Source organism: Coregonus clupeaformis, unplaced genomic scaffold (assembly GCF_020615455.1).
Source record: "Coregonus clupeaformis isolate EN_2021a unplaced genomic scaffold, ASM2061545v1 scaf0065, whole genome shotgun sequence".
Taxonomy (NCBI): domain Eukaryota; kingdom Metazoa; phylum Chordata; class Actinopteri; order Salmoniformes; family Salmonidae; genus Coregonus; species Coregonus clupeaformis.
The window spans coordinates 800,642-820,000 of NW_025533520.1; the positions used below are offsets into that span (position 1 = coordinate 800,642).

At 46.0% G+C, this 19,359-nt stretch overlaps 1 protein-coding gene and 1 long non-coding RNA gene across 2 annotated transcripts; both read right to left on the reverse strand.

The window, feature by feature from the left end:
• Positions 1 to 2,076: 2,076 nt before the first annotated feature.
• On the reverse strand, positions 2,077 to 3,977 carry LOC121560010. The gene is made up of 7 exons (XM_045212950.1): positions 3,744 to 3,977; positions 3,526 to 3,619; positions 3,324 to 3,435; positions 3,012 to 3,235; positions 2,749 to 2,920; positions 2,488 to 2,615; positions 2,077 to 2,361 (listed from the first exon to the last, which is right to left on the reverse strand). The coding sequence occupies exons 1-7, from the start codon at positions 3,833 to 3,835 to the stop codon at positions 2,077 to 2,079; spliced, it is 1,107 nt and encodes a 368-aa protein (XP_045068885.1). The 5' UTR covers positions 3,836 to 3,977.
• Positions 3,978 to 4,019: 42 nt separating this feature from the next.
• LOC123483287 lies at positions 4,020 to 6,604 on the reverse strand. The gene is made up of 4 exons (XR_006658175.1): positions 6,363 to 6,604; positions 5,296 to 5,384; positions 4,253 to 4,399; positions 4,020 to 4,132 (listed from the first exon to the last, which is right to left on the reverse strand). It is a non-coding gene; the product is annotated as an uncharacterized LOC123483287 (long non-coding RNA).
• Positions 6,605 to 19,359: the final 12,755 nt, after the last annotated feature.

The following is a 19,359-nucleotide window of genomic DNA, read 5'->3' on the forward strand; positions in this document are numbered from 1 at the left end:
ATATCTAACCGACTAAAAGTTGTTGATCTTCGCCAACTATATGCCATATGATTCTGATGCTTTTTTTGCCAGCGTTTTGGTAATATTTTTAAACGATTTAAGCTGTTTTTTGAAAAAATTATGTTTGCCTTCATACCTCATACACCAACTATGAAGTACAGGCCCTATTTTCTGGATGCAGCGGGGATAGTGGATAAGAAAATGGTGCTTTGGTAAAAGTTTTTCTGAGGATACAACTTCTTAAACAGTGTATGGTGATCAACAATCAAATGTTTTAAATATACACATAGACCTTGAGATAACATGGGCGAGAATATAATGTTAATTATTTGCAATAATAAAAGAAGCAGGCCCCCAGTGTTGGTCAGTAGAAGTTACCAAATCTCCAAAGATAAGAGGAACATTCCTAAGTAAGCACCAGGACTGAATTGCATTCAGTCCCAGATCATTAGATCCTTCACTTAAATTAACAGTCACAGGCCTGTTATTTCTCTCTGTGAAACCATAATCAAAACTTTGTATTCTTGAATGTATTTCTCCTGATGTAACATGTTTTTCATTCAAATACAGAAATAATAACTTCAATTCGTACTGGCCAACCCCTTCTAACACATCATGCATCACATCAACTGAGAAGTTCTCAGTTGTGTGAAAATACCTCAATGAATTTAATATGCATGACCTTTTCACACCAAAAAACATACGGAAGGGATGGATTACAAGCCATTTCTTGACAGTGAGCAGTATGCATATCTTTGGTGCGTAAAACTATTTTGGAAGAATCTTCAGAGAATTCTGTTTGAAAGTCCTCCTTTTCTGCTAAACAGAACCTGCAACAGTACCTTGCACTGAAAGACTCCACCAGACCAAACAAACTATGCAAACCCAAATTATCACCTGTTACCTGTACTACAGTGCCACGTACATAACCACTGTATAATGGAATCTCAATACCATCGCTCTCTAACACTTTAATGTCTCGAACAATGGGAGCAAAAATTTCACTAAAACCATATCGTTTAACATCTTGAGTATGAAATAAGGCGCACAGGTGTATGTTAGCCAAAAAAGAATTCCATTTTGGAGAGAAGTTTCTTAAAGTAAAATATACTCCACCCAATTTATGAATACCTCGCTTGGAACCCAATGGGTTGGCGACCTCAAAATCATCATAGAACATCTGGACCTGTATTGTCTGCTTCTCAGTTGAGAACAGGGGGTGACTTAAAAAAAAAGATCCATCACAAATATCTCTCAGTCTAGAGTTGCTGGTAGCTGAGCTTTGCAACATTTCTGCAAAATACTGACTTTTAAATATTGACTGCAGTGTAGATAAAATTGGAATATACATGAATTTATCTTGAACTACTACCTGATCATATGTTCCAGTCTTTTATTTCGTCTTGTGTCAAATCTTGAACCAATCACACATTCAACTGGTTCTACTATTTCCCACTTGGCAGTCATAAATTTTGATCGCTTGTATTCCGAATTTAGAACTGTGAAAGGATTCTCTAACCCCCTCAAAACACGCCTCAACTTTCTTGCACATTTCTGTTTCTCTTTCATTACTAAATACATGCTTTATCACTGTTTCTTTAGCATGCTGATGAATATCTTGAACAATCTCTTCCATGGAAATCACTACAGTATTTACTGTACTTTGACCAACACCTGCTGCCTTTAGATCAGAAATAACAGCTGCACAACTATTTACAATGTATGGCGAAGATAACTCTGACTCAGCCTCTAAACATTCAGTCGACACTTCAACATGAGAAATATTACTGGTGTTGACGGTACTTTGAGGGTCTGAAAGATCATCTTCTATAGAATCTACTAAACTTTCTCCGTGGCACTTGTTAAGATGTTTTCTAAAACCAGAAAAGCTACCAAAAGAACGTGAGCATCCTTCTTGACCACATTTCAGAAAAAGAGTCCTGCCTGTACATAGCCCATGAATTATCTTAAGGTGCTTAACAAGGTTGTTTGGACTTCCATGGTCACTTTTGCAAAGAAAACACTTCATAGTTTTATCTCAACTAACGCACCATTCTTGCTCGCAACTCAGCAACTCTAGGAGTCTCCTTTGTTTTCCCCCATGTCGATGTTATAGATGGTTGTTTGCACAAAAGTGAAAAAGCTGCTCAAGGAAGAACTGTATGACGTACCAAATACGTAATGGGCTTTAAAGACTTCGTCAAAAGCTCCTACTGAATCTGTTGCCTTGCATGGAAGAGCATGCTTGTCAACCACAATGAAGTAGGAGTGAATGCTGCTCTGTGTGGATCCCTGGGCGAGAAGGTAGGGCTGACTGCTTTGGGTGATGTTGTCAAGATGCTGCTGCACACTGGTTCCAACCTACAAAAAAAACACATTCAACAGAATTGTTTTGGTGACTAACCTCTGACAATAGATAAGATCACCTCAAACTGTGCACAAGATTGAGATGATGGAATATATATTTTAAACAACTGTTAAGCATACCTTTTGAAATCTGATGAGCTGATCTACAGCTTGATATGCAGACATCTTTCCCGGCCTCTTTCTACCTTGTGCAGATGGTGGTAGCAAATGTAGCAGCAGCAAGATGGCAGACATGTCACTGTCCCAGCCTACAAATAAGTAAATAAAAACCTGGTTAACATTGTGCCGTAGCATAACATTCTTATTCACAACTTGCACCATTATGGACATATAATGCACACCTACATTATCCACATAAAAAGTAAAACAGTTCATTCATACCATTCTCAACTTCAGCAGCTGACTCAGCATTGCGCATCAAATCCAAGAGTTCTGTGGTGGATACAAGTCCATGGCTTTCCTTTATTACTTTTGCTTTGAAAGTGGTTGGCCACTTCTCCAAGAATTTGTTGGCTGTGGCCTCACCAAACAGAAGTCTGAAATCTTGTTCTATCTGCAATGTAACACACAAAGACAGAAATAATGAGTGTTACCTTATTCTTCATTGGATATTTTTGGTGATGCAGTGAATTAAGTTGTCATACCAGTCCTGGTGTGTCCAGAAATCTTGGGAAGACCGAGAAGACATCTGATGATTTGGCTTCATCGTTGACCATTGCTTGCCGATATATGAAGGTCATTTTCATCTTCTCACGGACAGTGTTTTCATCAGCAGAGTGTCTCAAAACAGCAATAGCTGCTTCCACATCCTCATCAGATGGCTCTCTGTCATAGGTGAAGGGCTGACGATCACGGCCTGGCCCACCAACTTAAGACAAAATACAGTGTTAAGAAATCCTTTCTGTACAATTCACAGGTCACCATTATAATTACATGTCACTGATCAGAAAACATACCTTTAGGAGATTTGCTGACTGAGGCACCTCTTTCCTCTGCTGTTTTTCTTTGTATGGTCTTCAATCGCCATGCAAGGTATCCGGAACCACTCTCCGGATCGTAGTAATGATCCTATATTATTATAAATAAATTATAAAGGAGTACTATTCCCATTTCATAGAGTGAATATGTGCATAATGTTGCAATAACCCATTTACTTACATATCCATGTTGTGAGTATGGGTCTTCTAGATAGGGAAACAAAGCTACTATCCCCTGTGCATACATCACTCTGACACTTTTGGGGGGGGATGTCCTAGCATATGAATTCAAAGTTAACATCACACTGAAGTGATATTGCACAACACATTTTACATAATTAATAACCGGAAAATAATAACAATGTTTCTTTACAGCCCATCTATATGCTTAATGCTTACCCATGTGTTTCTGTCATCTCAGCAGCAAGTATGTTGATCATCTGTCTTCTGGTGGCATCTGTCAGAGATTTGGTTTTTCCATACTCTTGCATAATGCGTTCACCACCAGGCTTTGATGTTAGGATTTTTTCAATCAGCTATAGGTGGAAAGAAATGTGCTTTCCGTAATTGTAAAACAATATGTAATGCTGTCACATGATGAAACAACATTCAGATTGGACTTAACAGCAATGTTCACCACTTACTGCTTTTTGCCTCATAGTTTATGTGTGGCCTTTTAGGCTGGCTTCCTTCGCCAGCCGCTACTTCTTCAACATCGTCACACACAGTGAAATTCAGAATGATGGTGTCATCAGATGTACCCGAGCATGATGATGAATGAGAGGTATCTGTTCATTATGAAATTTGTGCAAAACATAGAAACATATTACAATAAACTGTTATTTTTAAGACAATAAAGGTTCTCATTCTGGCCTTTAAACTAAAAAACTAATTGAATGAATGAATACCAAGTCCATTGCCCAGCATGATTCTGAAAGTTCCAGGTGACTCCTTTACTAATTCTTCAAAAACATCTGAGTCAACTTCTGTGTCAGACTGGTCATACACCTTAATGTCTGGCTTTCTGCTTTCTGGTATGTTGAATTTTAGACACACTGTTAAAAAAAGAAGAAAAAAAAGAAAAACATGCATTCCCTTCTCACAAGAATCCAAGTTCATACTTAAGGTTGCCTCATGTGTTCACTAAATGATGAAAGACAAGGATCTGCACCTGATTTTATGTTACTGAAAATATAAAGCACAGCAGAAATGACTATAGACCTACATTTACATTTTACATTTTAGTCATTTAGCAGACGCTCTTATCCAGAGCGACTTACAGGAGCAATTAGGGTTAAGTGCCTTGCTCAAGGGCACATTAACGTCATTTAGCAGACGCTCTTAGCCAGAGCGACTCACAAATTGGTGCGTTCACCCTATAGCCAGTGGGATAACCACTTTACAATTTGGGGGGTTAGAAGGAATACTTTATCCTATCCCAGGTATTCCTTAAAGAGGTGGGGTTTCAAATGTCTCCGGAAGGTGGTGAGTGACTCCGCTGTCCTGGCGTCGTGAGGGAGCTTGTTCCACCATTGGGGTGCCAGAGCAGCGAACAGTTTTGACTGGGCTGAGCGGGAGCTATGCTTCCACAGAGGAAGGGAGCCAGCAGGCCAGAGGTGGATGAACGCAATGCCCTCGTTTGGGTGTAGGGACTGATCAGAGCCTGAAGGTACAGAGGTGCCGTTCCCCTCACTGCTCCATAGGCAAGCACCATGGTCTTGTAGCGGATGCGAGCTTCAACTGGAAGCCAGTGGAGTGTGCGGAGGAGGGGGGTGACGTGAGAGAACTTGGGAAGGTTGAACACCAGACGGGCTGCGGCATTCTGGATGAGTTGTAGGGGTTTAATGGCACACGTTTTATAACACCTAAATAGATATCATAAGATAATAGCTTAATGCTGTATTATTTTGTCATTAGGGTGATATGTATTGCTTTAACCTATTATACCTACCTTCTTTCAAGAAAGCATTGAATGTCAGCTCAGACAGCTTGACGTATTTCTGCTCTTCCCCGAGCTGAACACGCAACAGCATTTTGCCTCTGTTAACAAAGAAAATATATATTCAAAATCATCATTTAGTGCTGGTTCAACTAAGCGTTAGCTAACTATCCATTTATCTCAGTAGTACTAGCTACGCAATGCACTATGCATTACTTAGACGTTACACTGCAATTACAAAGGCTGAAGTAGACAAAGTTGTGCTGGTTGAATATAACGTTAAGCTGCCATTTTCTGCAGCAAATGGGTGTAGGCTAGTTCAAGTTTAGAGGCACATTGTCCCATTAGCTACCAAATAACTAGCTATGTGTCAAAGTTAGCTAGCTCATTAGCCATTTTAGTTCGAACAGTAGCTAACCATTAAAATGGTTAAGCAATGTTAAACAAACCCGTCATGCAAATCAGTGATCTAAGTTATCGTTTTATAACACCAACATTAGCTGGCTAACTATCAGAAGCATGCTAACATTACCGTTATATATAGCTTTATAAAAAACAGTTAACGTTAGTGTAAGGAAGCCTGGGAAGCTATACAATAACGTTAGCTAACAATACTATCTGTATAAATGTTTTGTTGTTAGCTGAACGTTATTTTACGTATTTACCATTCTGACAAACTTCATTCGTGAAAATATTGCAACACAAAGAAAGACAGTTACCGATACTGATTGCAAGCTAGCTAACCGCATGACAAGCACAATCTGCGCTCATGCCAAACGGTGGTGTCCTTCAAACGAACTGATTAGCTAAGTTAACGTTACCTATTTTTAGCCATATGAAACAGCAAGCCATTCACAAAAATATCAAACATATTCCATGGGTATATCATATAACAGTTATTACTGTCAACCATCTGAACTTACAAGCTAATTTAGCTGGCTGATGACGAGCTCACTGCAAGGGGGACCGCCGCATGGAACTCGTAACTTAAAATATGACCTTGACATCAGCACAACTCTAAAATTATGTAAAGTTAAAAAATACCGGTTTGGTGTTGAAAAAACGGGGATGTAACTTACCTAGCAATATCTGTGGCCTAGCTACTCCTTCGCAATCTTCCTCCACCAACGTACGTGCCAAACTTCAGCAAAGCAGAGTGGCGGGTATTCATCACTGCTGTAGAGTTGAAATTGTCACTGCGTATCTGCAGATTTTTACACTCACTTTTAACTCCACTGATAGAGCAACTTTACTCTCAAAAATGTTGAAAATACTCTATCTGGGTTAAAATAACTTTACTCTGAAATATTAACACCCCATTTTTTACTGTGTAGCGTCATGGTCAAATTGTATCCTGATTTTGAAAAAGGTATTTTAGACTAGTGACCAGATGTTTTGGTGTAGTCATAAAAAAAGGTTTAACCAGAAGGAAATAGAAAGTACTACTAGTCTCGTTCTACATTTAACCTACTGGAGAAAAGGAAGGAACTCAACTTGGGTTTGTCCACAGTAGATGAGATCACTCAGCACTAAAACACAAACATACAGGAAACCCATCACATCACAAAATCACATCAAAACTGCAGAAATCCAAGGGGCAATCTGGGGTTTCGAAAAACATTGAAACAGTCACCCCACCACTTGTTTTGTTAGACATCTCATGGGATGGAGCTGGAGAAATGTAACCACTCTCAAATGCATAGACAGATCGATGGATGCAAGGACTGACCATCCATGAGATCAGAATGATAGTTTTAACCTTAAAAGCCCCAACAGGGGTCATTATAGTTTTAACCTTAAAAGCCCCAACAGGGGTCATTATAGTTTTAACCCTAAAAGCCCCAACAGGGGGACATTTTTTACCCCAAATTAGAAATGATGGAAAAATGACACTTTCTGTCAAACAATAACACTTTTTATTTCATTAACATTTTATAACAGAAGTTAATGGTTTAAAATCCCCAAAATAAGCATACATGTTAACATTTGAACATTTATAGTCAAATTTGAATAAAAATGTTTTTCATTTTTTGAACAGTTATTTTGATCAATTTCATCCATAGCAACTTGTCACGAAAATTGTTCTGTTATTTATTCAAAGTGATGCGTTTCTGTGATACTCAGAGGCTGAGAAATTGATGATTGAGCTAATCTGACGTTCCTGGTACGACCTGAGTATACAAAACATTAGGAACACCTGCTCTTTCCATTACAAACTGACCAGGTGAATCCAGGTGAAAGCTGTGTGTTTGCAAGTACACACTGTGTTCTGTCTTTTAAATCATTCTCAAACCAGCTACAAGCAGCCCGATCTAAGCCAATCGTAGAGAGTTTCTGAATCTAAGCCAATCGTAGAGAGTTTCTGAATAAGTAAGGTGTGATCCACTGTGTCGAATGCCTTGGACAGGTCAATGAAGAGGGCAGCACAGTGTTTCTTCATCTATCTAAACAATTGATGATGTCATTTAAAACCATAGAAGTAGCAGAGATGGTTCTATGACCTGGTCTGAACACTGACTGTTTTACATTCAGAAAAGATGTAGCATTTAAAAGGGATCTAAGCTGAGTACTAATCAATGATTCCAGGATTTTTTTGCTAGGCAAGAGAGTTTGGAAATGGGACGATAATTATTTCGATCACTCGCCTAAATGTATAGGCGATAATTATAAATAATTATCGTCTTTTAAATACCTTTATGTAGAGGAAGCACCTGGGCCGCCTTCCAAACTGTAGGGATAGTACTCAATATAATTGTCAATTAAAAAATATGTTAATGCTTCCACAATCAACAGAGCAGAAAGCTGTAATGAGAAGGGATCAAGCATATCAGCCCCAGCAGATGTTTTTACATCAATCATAAGTAGTGGTTCCAATACATCAGAAGTAAGAGCGTCTGCTAAATGACTAAAATGTAAATGTAAGTAGACCGTTGCTCCAGAGAGTACAAGGATTCACTGGGGGTTGTCTGGTCCTTTATCAAGTGGACTAGCGGAAGGAGAGGGACGAGCAGTTTACTGACTGACCCGGGTCTATTAAACCAACATTTATTTCAAACAAAAAAACAGCGGACGTAACATTTTGATTAAAAGCATGACCTATCTCATTTTTTTTCTTCAATAATGATGTCGGAGTTCAGTATAACTTGCTTGGGTAGGGAAGGAAAGGAATTTCCACGCTTTAGCGACTTAACTGTTTTCCAAAATTTTGATGGATCACCAGCAGAGTCAGCGATAGAACTTAGGAAGTAGCTTGATTTAGCCTTTGAAACTAAGGACGTGCATTTATTTCTCAGTTGCCTGAAAAGCTGCCAGTCCACAACAGCATCAGTTAGTCTAGCTTTCGCCCAGGCATGATTTCTTGTTCTAAAGATATCTGAACGTTCTGTAGAAAGCCAGGGATTTGATCAATGTTTTAGTCTATAGCGTTTAAAAGGAGTGTGTTAATCTGCCAGTGATATAAAATAAAAATAGATGAGAAATGCTCAAGAGCTAATTCAGGGTAGGGTATACGCTTGATGGTGGAAAGTTCAGAAAAGTACAAGTCATGCATAAACGCTTGGGGAGAAAAGTTTTAAAAATGTCTCTTCCTAATAATACGGGGATCAGAATGATGCTGTCTAGTATCTCTAATACAGGCTGTAGGACAAGGATCACTAAGGTCACTAGCAAGCACACCAAAAGACATGTACTTATGGGGGTTATTTTTGAGAATTAAATCTAATGATGAGGATCTATCTAGATTTTTCACATTTATCCGAGTGGGTTTTGTGATTAGCTGGGTTAGATTAAGATCAAGATAAAATGTTCTTAAAGTTATCTGAGATAGGTGTCAGCCAGTCCAGGTTAAAGTCACCTATGACCACCAGTTCAGATTATAGAGAAGGTTTGAAATGCTCAGCTATGATACCAAAGCAGCTGGAGGCCTACGCACTCCAGCAACAAATACATGCACGTTTTGGCTCATGGTCACATCTAAAACCAGGATTTCACATTTCTGGGGCATAGTGATATTAAGAACACATTATGCTACAAAAGTGGATTTCACATACATCACCCCCCTCCACCTTTTCTCTACCTGTCACATCTACAAATGGTGTAATTAGCAATGTGTCACGATTCAGACAGACGACCAGAGGACCACAATTGCGTCACACCAGAAAGTTTATTAAACTTAAGGGAAAAGGGAAGTAGGGAGTGAATGAAGGCTCCAGGGGTAACAGGGATCCCGTCCAATGCGCTGGGTCTGTGCCCCCCCCAGTGGCAGCGATGCGTCCTATGAAGCCGGTGGTGGGTGGTCCAGAAGTCCGGGATTGAAGAGTAGTCAGGAGTCGTAATGGCAGAAGCAGGTCTGGATCTCCTGAGGCAGAAGAGTATCCAATAAACAGGCAGGTCCGGGGGTCACAAAACCAGGGTGAGCCAGAAGCGCGAGCAAACAGGTTCCGGGTGTGAGCTTTGCAGACGATCTGACACCGGAGAGCTGAAAGACAGGGCCTTAAATACTGGGAGAGGTAGTGGGTAATGCAGCGCAGCTGGCAGAGTAATTAGAGCAGAGCAGAGCAGGGACAGGTGGAGCTAGTTAGGCTGAGTAGAGAGAGTGGTGAGCAGAGTGGAAGAAAATTAAGGTGGTAACCCGGTGGAGTGAGAGGCCCATGACAGAACCCCCCCCCCAAGGGACGGCCCCAGAAGTCCCAAGAGCAACACCACGCCGGGCGGGAGGAGGGGAGCCGAGGAGGGCTAGGAACTCCTCCCGAACGGTCCGAGTGAACGTCCTCATCCTCGGAGGAAGCCGGGAGGGCCGTGGTCGGGGAGATGGGACAGGTCCCGAGACAGGATCAGGCACAGGACAGAAGCCGAGCGGGCCGGACGGTTAGGGACCCTCTGGGGCGGCCCTACGGATTGCAGGTTGATCAGGATGCCGTTGGTGGAAAGCGGTGATGAGAGTCCTATCCACAATCCGACTAGCTGGCACCCAGGTCCTTTCTTCAGGTCCATAGCCCTCCCAGTCAATGAGGTACTGGAGACCCCCTACCCCTCCGTCTGGACCGAAGCAGGCGGCGGGACGGTGTAAACCAGACCACCATCGACGAGCCGTGGAGGAGGAGGACCAGGCGCAGCAGGGACCAGCGGACTCTCATGGATGGGCTTAATCTTAGACACATGGAAAGTGGGGTGCACCCTCAGGGAATTAGGCAGTTGGAGCCGGACAGCAGTTGGGCTAATCACTCTTATGATAGGGAATGGGCCAATGAACCGAGGTGCCAGCTTCTGCGACTCCACCCTGAGTGGCAGGTTCTTCGATGACAACCACACCCTTTGACCAACATGGTAGGTGGGAGCAGGAATTCTCCGACGGTTGGCCCCGGTAGTGTAGCTGGCAACGGACCTGAGGAGTGTGGCTCGGGCTTGTGACCAGGTGCGGCGACATCGGACGGGCAAAAGCAAGTGCAGATGGGCAAGTAACCTCCTCCTCCTGGCTGGCAAACAGAGGAGGCTGGTATCCATAAACACATTGGAAAGGGGACATACCGATGGCAGAGCAGGTCAGAGAATTGTGTGCGTACTCCACCCATGTCAATTGCTGCGACCAGGAGTGGGGGTTGCGTGAAGTCATGCATCGCAGTGCCTTCTCGAGCTCCTGATTAGCCCGCTCTGATTGCCCATTGGATTGGGGATGGAATCCGGAAGTCAGACTGACTGTGGCTCCCAGCAGGTGACAGAACTCCTTCCAAAAAGCGGAGGAGAATTGTGGACCACGGTCAGAAACAACATCCTTTGGCAGTCCGTGGATCCGGAAGACGTGTTCCAGGACCACCTGGGCGGTCTCCCTTGGCGGTTGGGAGCTTGGGGAGGAATGGAGTGTGCCATCTTGCTGAAACGGTCAACGATGGTGAGAATGACGGTCATGCCACTTGAAGGGGGGCAGCCCCGTGACAAAGTCAAGGGCGATGTGAGACCAGGGACGTCTGGGCACAGGCAGGGGCTGCAGCAATCCGGCTGGGGGCTGGCAGGACGACTTGTGTTGGTTGCAGATGGGGCAGGCTTGGACGAATTCCCGTACATCCTTCCTCAGAGAGGGCCACCAGAACCTCTGGGCGAGCAGGTTGTAAGTGCGGGTGGAGCCAGGGTGACAAGCTAGGCGGGGAGTCATGTCCCCACTGAATGACCTGGGACCTCAGGTCTTCGGGGGACAAAAAGGCGGTCAGCTGGGCAAGTGCTGGGACCTGGCTGGTTACGGAGAGCCTCCAGCACCTGTTCCTCAACAGCCCAGGTCAGAGCTGCAACGATGCAGGGACTTGGCAGAATCGACACAGGGTCCTTGGAGGGGGTGTCATCCTTCTGGAATTGACGGGAGAGGGCGTCTGGCTTGGTGTTGCGTGATCCAGGCCGGTATGACAGAGTGAAATTAAACCTGGTGAAGAACAGGGCCCAGCGGGACTGCCTGGAGTTCAACCCCGTTTGGCCGTGCGGATGTACTCCAAGTTCTTATGATCGGTCCAAACGAGAAATGGAATGGTGGACCCCTCCAGCCAGTGACGCCACTCCTCCAAGGCAAGCTTCACAGCCAGCAGCTCACGGTTCTCTATGTCGTAATTGCACTCAGAGGGGGACAACCGACGTGAGAAAAAGGCACAGGGATGGAGCTTCCTATCCTCCGCAGCCCACTGAGAAATCACAGCACCAACTCCCACATCCGAGGCGTCCACCTCCACAATGAATTGCCGGTCCACATCAGGCATCTGGAGGATGGGAGCGGAGGTGAACCTCACCTTGAGGGTACTGAAGGCTTTGTCGGCTGCTGGGGTCCAGGTGAAGGGGTTGCTTGGTGCTGGTTAGAGCAGTGAGAGGGGCAGCAACGGTACTGTAGTTCCGGATAAACTTCCTATAGAAGTTAGCAAACCCCAGAAACTGTTGCAGCTTCTTTCTGTTCTCGGAACTGGCCATGAAGTGACTGCTGATACTTTGGCAGGATCCATTTGGATACTTCCCTCTGCCACTATGTACCCCAGGAAGGCCACTGTCTTGACGTGAAACTCACATTTCTCTGCCTTGGCGTAGAGGGAATTCTCCAGAAGACGATGAAGGACTTGCTGGACATGGCGGGTGTGTTCAGACAGGTTTCTGGAGTAAATTAAGATGTCATCCAGGTAAACGAAGACAAACTTGTTTAACATGTCCCGCAGTACATCATTCACTAGAGCCTGGAACACAGCAGGAGCATTGGTGAGGCCAAAAGGCATAACCAGATACTCGTAGTGGCCTGTTGGTGTATTGAATGCGGTTTTCCATTCATCTCCCTCCCGGATCCGCACTAGGTGGTAAGCGTTTCTGAGATCCAACTTGGTAAAAACAGTGGCTCCCTGGAGCAACTCAAAAGCAGAGGTGAGCAGAGGCAGAGGGTAACGGTTTTTCACTGTGATGTCGTTGAGTCCCCTGTAGTCGATGCAGGGGCGAAGAGATCCGTCCTTCTTCCCCACAAAGAAGAAGCCAGCACCAGCAGGAGATGAAGATGAACGGATTAATCCTGCGGACAGCGAGCCATTGATGTAGTCCTCCATGGACTTTCTTTCAGGAGCAGACAACGAATAAAGACGACCCCTTGGAGGAGCTGTTCCAGGGAGGAGGTCGATGGCACAGTCGTACGGTCGGTGAGGGGCAGAGATGTGGCTCTTGCTTTGTTAAACACCTCCCTGAGACCATGGTAGCATTCTGGGACATTGGAGAGGTCAGGAGCGGAGTTAGTAGGTACTGGCCGAGGGGGTAGTGCGGCAGCAAGCAGGCAGGTTCGGTGGCAGTCCTCTCCCCACTCCCCACTCCCTGATCACCCCGGTCACCCAGTCGAGCTGAGGGTTGTGCCGGCGGAGCCATGGGTAACCCAGGATGAGGGGTTGGCCTGGAGAGGGGAGCAGGTGAAACTGGATAGTTTCTTGATGGTTTCCGGACAGACCCATCGAGACCGGGGCCGTGACATGAGTGACCGATCCGAGTAAGTGTCCGTCCAGTGCCCGGGCAGGAATAGGAGGTGTCAAAGCGGAGGTTCTCCAGTCCCAGTTGGCGTGCCAGCTTGATGTCCATTATGTTGGCTTGGCGCCAGAATCCACCAGAGCAGCCAGGGTGTGAGTTGAGTCAGAGAGGCGGAGGTGAACTTGCAGCAGGGGTTTGCGGTCGGAGGACTGGATGGTCATTGAACTCAACCGGACTCCCCCTACGCCCGGTGAGCTTCGGCCCTTTAAATGGCAGGTTACCACACGATGTCCATCACCTCCACAATAGAGGCAGAGGTTTGAGGTGAAGCGGCGCTGGCGCTCTGCAGGAGTGAGGGAGGCTCGCCCAATCTCCATAGGCTCAGACTGATCAAGCTGACCTGGGTGAGTGGCAGTAGATGACAGGAGCCCAGTCGGATCTCTCCGAATGCCGGTAGTAGGTGGACCTTGGCGCCCCCTCTCACGACGACGGGTCTGTATCCTTCTGTCGATCCTGACAGTCAGTGCGATGGCTTCATCAAGAGTGGAAGGCAGTTCATGGGAGACCAACTGCGTCCTTGATATAGTCAGCCAAACTATGGAAGAACGCGTCCACCAACGATGGTGTGTTCCAAGAACTTCGTCTAGCCAGGGTTCGGAAGTCGATGGAATGGTCTGCGACTGTACGTCTGCCTTGTCGAATACTGAACAGTTCACGAGACGCCTCTGCGGTGGGTGAATCCAGGTCAAACACCTTCAGCATCTCCTCAGCAAACAGGTCGAAGGTTGCACATGCGGGGGTTTGACGTTCGAACTCTGCTGTTCCCCAGAGTCGAGCTCGGCCCGTCAGGTGAGTGATGGCATACCCAACTTTAGCCCCCTCCGTGGCGAAGGTCCTTGGCTGCAAGGAGAACTGAAGTCGGCAGCTAGTCAGGAATGGCCGGACCTGGGTTGAATCGCCGTTGAACCGCTCGGGGTTTCCAATCTTGGGTTCGGAGCAGCGGCTGCAATGACCCGGGGCAGGTAACTCGGGGGCTGGGCTGGTGGGCAGACTGGCTGGGGTAAGGTTGGTGAGGGAGTTGAATGATCATGGCGAGTTGTTGTTGCTGCTGCTGGAACTGCTGCTCATGCTCATCGGTTTCCATGTCGGGGGAAAGTGTGCGCTGAGTCCATAATGGTCAGATCGTACTGTCACGATTCAGACAGACGACCAGAGGACCACAATTGCGTCACACCAGAAAGTTTATTAAACTTAAGGGAAAAGGGAAGTAGGGAGTGAATGAAGGCTCCAGGGGTAACAGGGATCCCGTCCAATGCGCTGGGTCTGTGCCCCCCCAGTGGCAGCGATGTCCCTATGAAGCCGGTGGTGGGTGGTCCAGAAGTCCGGGATTGAAGAGTAGTCAGGAGTCGTAATGGCAGAAGCAGGTCTGGATCTCCTGAGGCAGAAGAGTATCCAATAAACAGGCAGGTCCGGGGTCACAAAACCAGGGTGAGCCAGAAGCGCGAGCAAACAGGTTCCGGGTGTGAGCTTTGCAGACGATCTGACACCGGAGAGCTGAAAGACAGGGCCTTAAATACTGGGAGAGGTAGTGGGTAATGCAGCGCAGCTGGCAGAGTAATTAGAGCAGAGCAGAGCAGGGACAGGTGGAGCTAGTTAGGCTGAGTAGAGAGAGTGGTGAGCAGAGTGGAAGAAAATTAAGGTGGTAACCCGGTGGAGTGAGAGGCCCATGACACAATGTCAATGTCAACATCCATGATCGAGTCATTTAACCAAGTCTCTGATAAAACAAGAATGTCTGTGTTCGTGTCATGCATCCAGATATCGATAAAGTCCATCTTTGACATCATACTTCGCACATTTAAATGTAACAAACCCAGCCCTTTGCGAGACTTAAAAACAGCAGGGGTGTCCATATTTACCCTAACCAGGTCGTTATAAACTTGATCATTAAGTAAGTCAGTAGATTTCATAGGAATATAAATTAGGTTATCGATGGGTCTGCGGCTGCATCTATTTGGTGTCTGTTTAAATCCTTTTGAAATTAAGACTGGGATAATGTAGATTTCCTTGACTTGACTAGAGTATTTAACATCAGAAACAGTTTGATGTGTGGGTTATATCCCAGTCAGTCTCTCAGAGTCTCTCCTTAAAATGGCCTTGCAGTGTTTAAGCAACCGAGATAGTTTGGGTGAATTCCGTCTTCTTTGTAGAATCTTTTCTCTTTCCAAAAAGTATCAAAGTATTCAATAAAGACAACATTGACAGAGTTACAATAGCTCTATAGCCAGACCTGAAGCGATAGCAACCTACTGAATCTACCATATCCACGTCTCATCGTGGGTATGGGACCCGATATAATGGGACGCTTGTTTAGGTATTTCAGTTTTGCAATTAGTTCCATGAAGTCACTTTTAAGCAGTTCAGCGCTGACCAACTTAGTGTCATTAAATCCCACATGTACTATAACAGTATCTGTCTGTGGATTTTGGTTTATGGCTTCAGGAAGTAGCGTAGTGATATCCTTTACTTTTGCACCCGGATAGCATAGGGTTCTAATCCCTGGCAAGGAGATGTTCCTTACCATTGAAAAATGACGTCAAGGTTCTGAAATTCGTGCCAAAGTGATTGTAGAAAACTGTAAAAGGATCCAGGGACAAAATCTAGCGGTCATAGCACTGTGGCTATCCACGTCGCTGGATCCAAAATAAATAATACAAACTGGATATAAAATACTAGATATAAAATAAAATGAAATAATTCTATAATAATCAGATCATTAAAAGTATTCACTAAAACCGTTTGTCAGAGAACCACAACGGCAGCTTTCATCATCACGAGATACATACGTCCACCTCAAGTGCCAAATTTGGTGGTTTACCTTTAATATTTGTTTTTACCGTTGAGTCAACATTTTCAACATAGCCATGCACCACTAGCATACGAAAGAGAGATTATTTTCCATTCCTCCATAATAACACAGAAATTATCGCAAATGTTGTTGTTTTTTGTCGGTAACTAGTTGACTTGACAAAGTCCTACAATTTCAGAAGGAAATTGACGTTTCTTTACGCGTCGGTGCTTTAGGGTTAACCATGTTTTGAAGTGTTACAGAGTTTGTTTACAATTACATTGTTTACAAACACAGCAGTAAAACAAGTTCTGATGGGGTATTTTGGGTTCTGGTGGGGTATTTTGGGTTCTGGTGGGGTATTTTGGGTTCTGGTGGGGTGTTTTGGGTTCTGGTGGGGTATTTTGGGTTCTGATGGGGTATTTTGGGTTCTGATGGGGTACGATAGTCGAACTAAGCTCATGAGGCATTTATAAGTTATAGTACTGTATGGGGTAGACGTAGGCTATATACACTGAGTGTACAAAACATTAAGAACACCTTCCTAATATTGAGTTGCACCCCCCTTTTGCCCTCAGAACAGCCTTAATTCGTCAGGGCGTGGACTCTACAATGTGTCGAAAGTGTTCCACAGGGATGCTGGCCCATGTTGACTCCGATGCTTCCCACAGTTGTGTCAAGTTGGCTGGATGTCCTTTGGGTGGTGGACCATTCTTGATACACACGGAAAACTGTTGAGCGTGGAAAACCCAGCAGCGTTGCAGTTCTTGACACAAACCGGTGCACCTGGCACCCCCTTCAAAAGGTATTAACATGTTTGTCTTGTCCATCACCCTCTGAATGGCACACATACACAATCCATGTCTCAATTGTCTCAAGGCTTAAGTAGCCTTCTTTAACCCCGTCTCCTCCCCTTCATCTACACTGATTGAAGTGGATTTAACAAGTGACATCAATAAGGGATCATAGCTTTCACCTGGTCAGTTTATGTCATGGAAAGAGCAGGTGTTCTTAATGTTTTGTACACTCAGTGTATATCATTACTTTAAAAGTCCAAAGATGGATAAACAAATGCTTGCACCAATATAGTGATTCAACCGTTCCCTTTTTGTAACAAACAAACAAACATAAAAACAGCTTTATATGCACAGTGGGAAAACACATAAAATGCAATGCAGAGATATAATTCAGAATGGGATTCTGATGTAATATGAGTTGGTGTGGAGTGTTTTAGAGTACCCTTTAGACATATTTACACATTGCATTATAGTCGATGGCAAGTGATCGCTCACGTTTTGGGGGATCAACTATGCCAGGGGTACTCAACTCTGACCCTACGAGGTCCGGAGCCTGCTGGTTCTGTTCAGCCTGATAATGAATTGGACCCACCTGGTGTCCCAGGTCTAAATCAGTTCCTGCTTAGCAGTGGTACTTGCTTCGAGGTCCAGAGTTGAGTTTGAGGGTAACTATGGTAATATGTTTTATTTTGATAGTCTGTGGAGCATCTACAGATGGACTTTCAACACACAACAATGTCATTGTAATAAAAAGGGTGATTTTTTTTTCTCAACATCATCTTTGTAGGCTCGTGTAGAGCAATGGTTCCCTACTCCAGTCCTCCAGTACCCCCCAACAGCCCAACTCCAGTACCCCCCAACAGCCCAACTCCAGTCCTCCAGTACCCCCAACAGCCCAACTCCAGTACCCCCCAACAGCCCAACTCCAGTCCTCCAGTACCCCCAACAGCCCAACTCCAGTACCCCCAACAGCCCAACTCCAGTACCCCCCAACAGCCCAACTCCAGTACCCCCCAACAGCCCAACTCCAGTACCCCCAACAGCCCAACTCCAGTCCTCCAGTACCCCCAACAGCCCAACTCCAGTCCTCCAGTACCCCCAACAGCCCAACTCCAGTCCTCCAGTACCCCCAACAGCCCAACTCCAGTACCCCCAACAGCCTAACTCCAGTACCCCCCAACAGCCCAACTCCAGTACCCCCAACAGCCCAACTCCAGTACCCCCCAACAGCCCAACTCCAGTCCTCCAGTATCCCCAACAGCCCAACTCCAGTCCTCCAGTACCCGCCAACAGCCCAACTCCAGTACCCCCCAACAGCCCAACTCCAGTCTTCCAGTACCCCCCAACAGCCCAACTCCAGTACCCCCCAACAGCCCAACTCCAGTCCTCCAGTCCCCCCAACAGCCCAACTCCAGTCCTCCAGTACCCCCCAACAGCCCAACTCCAGTCCTCCAGTACCCGCCAACAGCCCAACTCCAGTCCTCCAGTCCCCCCAACAGCCCAACTCCAGTCCTCCAGTACCCCCCAACAGCCCAACTCCAGTCCTCCAGTACCCCCCAACAGCCCAACTCCAGTCCTCCAGTACCCGCCAACAGCCCAACTCCAGTACCCCCCAACAGCCCAACTCCAGTCTTCCAGTACCCCCCAACAGCCCAACTCCAGTACCCCCCAACAGCCCAACTCCAGTCTTCCAGTACCCCCAACAGCCCAACTCCAGTACCCCCAACAGCCCAACTCCAGTCTTCCAGTACCCCCCAACAGCCCAACTCCAGTACCCCCCAACAGCCCAACTCCGGTCCTCCAGTATCCCCCAACAGCCCAACTCCAGTCCTCCAGTATCCCCCAACAGCCCAACTCCAGTCCTCCAGTACCCCCCAACAGCCCAACTCCAGTACCCCCCAACAGCCCAACTCCAGTCCTCCAGTACCCCCAACAGCCCAACTCCAGTACCCCCAACAGCCCAACTCCAGTCCTCCAGTACCCCCCAACAGCCCAACTCCAGTACCCCCAACAGCCCAACTCCAGTCCTCCAGTACCCCCAACAGCCCAACTCCAGTACCCCCAACAGCCCAACTCCAGTCCTCAGTACCCCCAACAGCCCAACTCCAGTCCTCCAGTACCCCAACAGCCCAACTCAGTCCTCCAGTCCCCCCAACAGCCCAACTCCAGTCCTCCAGTACCCCCCAACAGCCCAACTCCAGTACCCCCAACAGCCCAACTCCAGTCCTCCAGTCCCCCAACAGCCCAACTCCAGTCCTCAGTACCCGCCAACAGCCCAACTCCAGTACCCCAACAGCCCAACTCCAGTCTTCAGTACCCCCAACAGCCCAACTCCAGTACCCCCAACAGCCCAACTCCAGTCTTTCCAGTACCCCCAACAGCCCAACTCCAGTCCCCCCAACAGCCCAACTCAGTTCAGTACCCCCCAACAGCCCAACTCCAGTACCCCCAACAGCCCAACTCCAGTCT

Coding starts and splice junctions, on each gene's coding strand:
- LOC121560010 (XM_045212950.1), bottom strand. CDS start 3,835: ATGCAAGAGTATGGAAAAACCAAATCTCTGACAGATGCCACCAGAAGA. Junction 2,921..3,011: donor TTCTGGACACACCAGGACTG/GTATGACAACTT, acceptor GTTACATTGCAG/ATAGAACAAGATTTCAGACT. Junction 2,616..2,748: donor AGCTGCTGAAGTTGAGAATG/GTATGAATGAAC, acceptor ACTTATTTGTAG/GCTGGGACAGTGACATGTCT.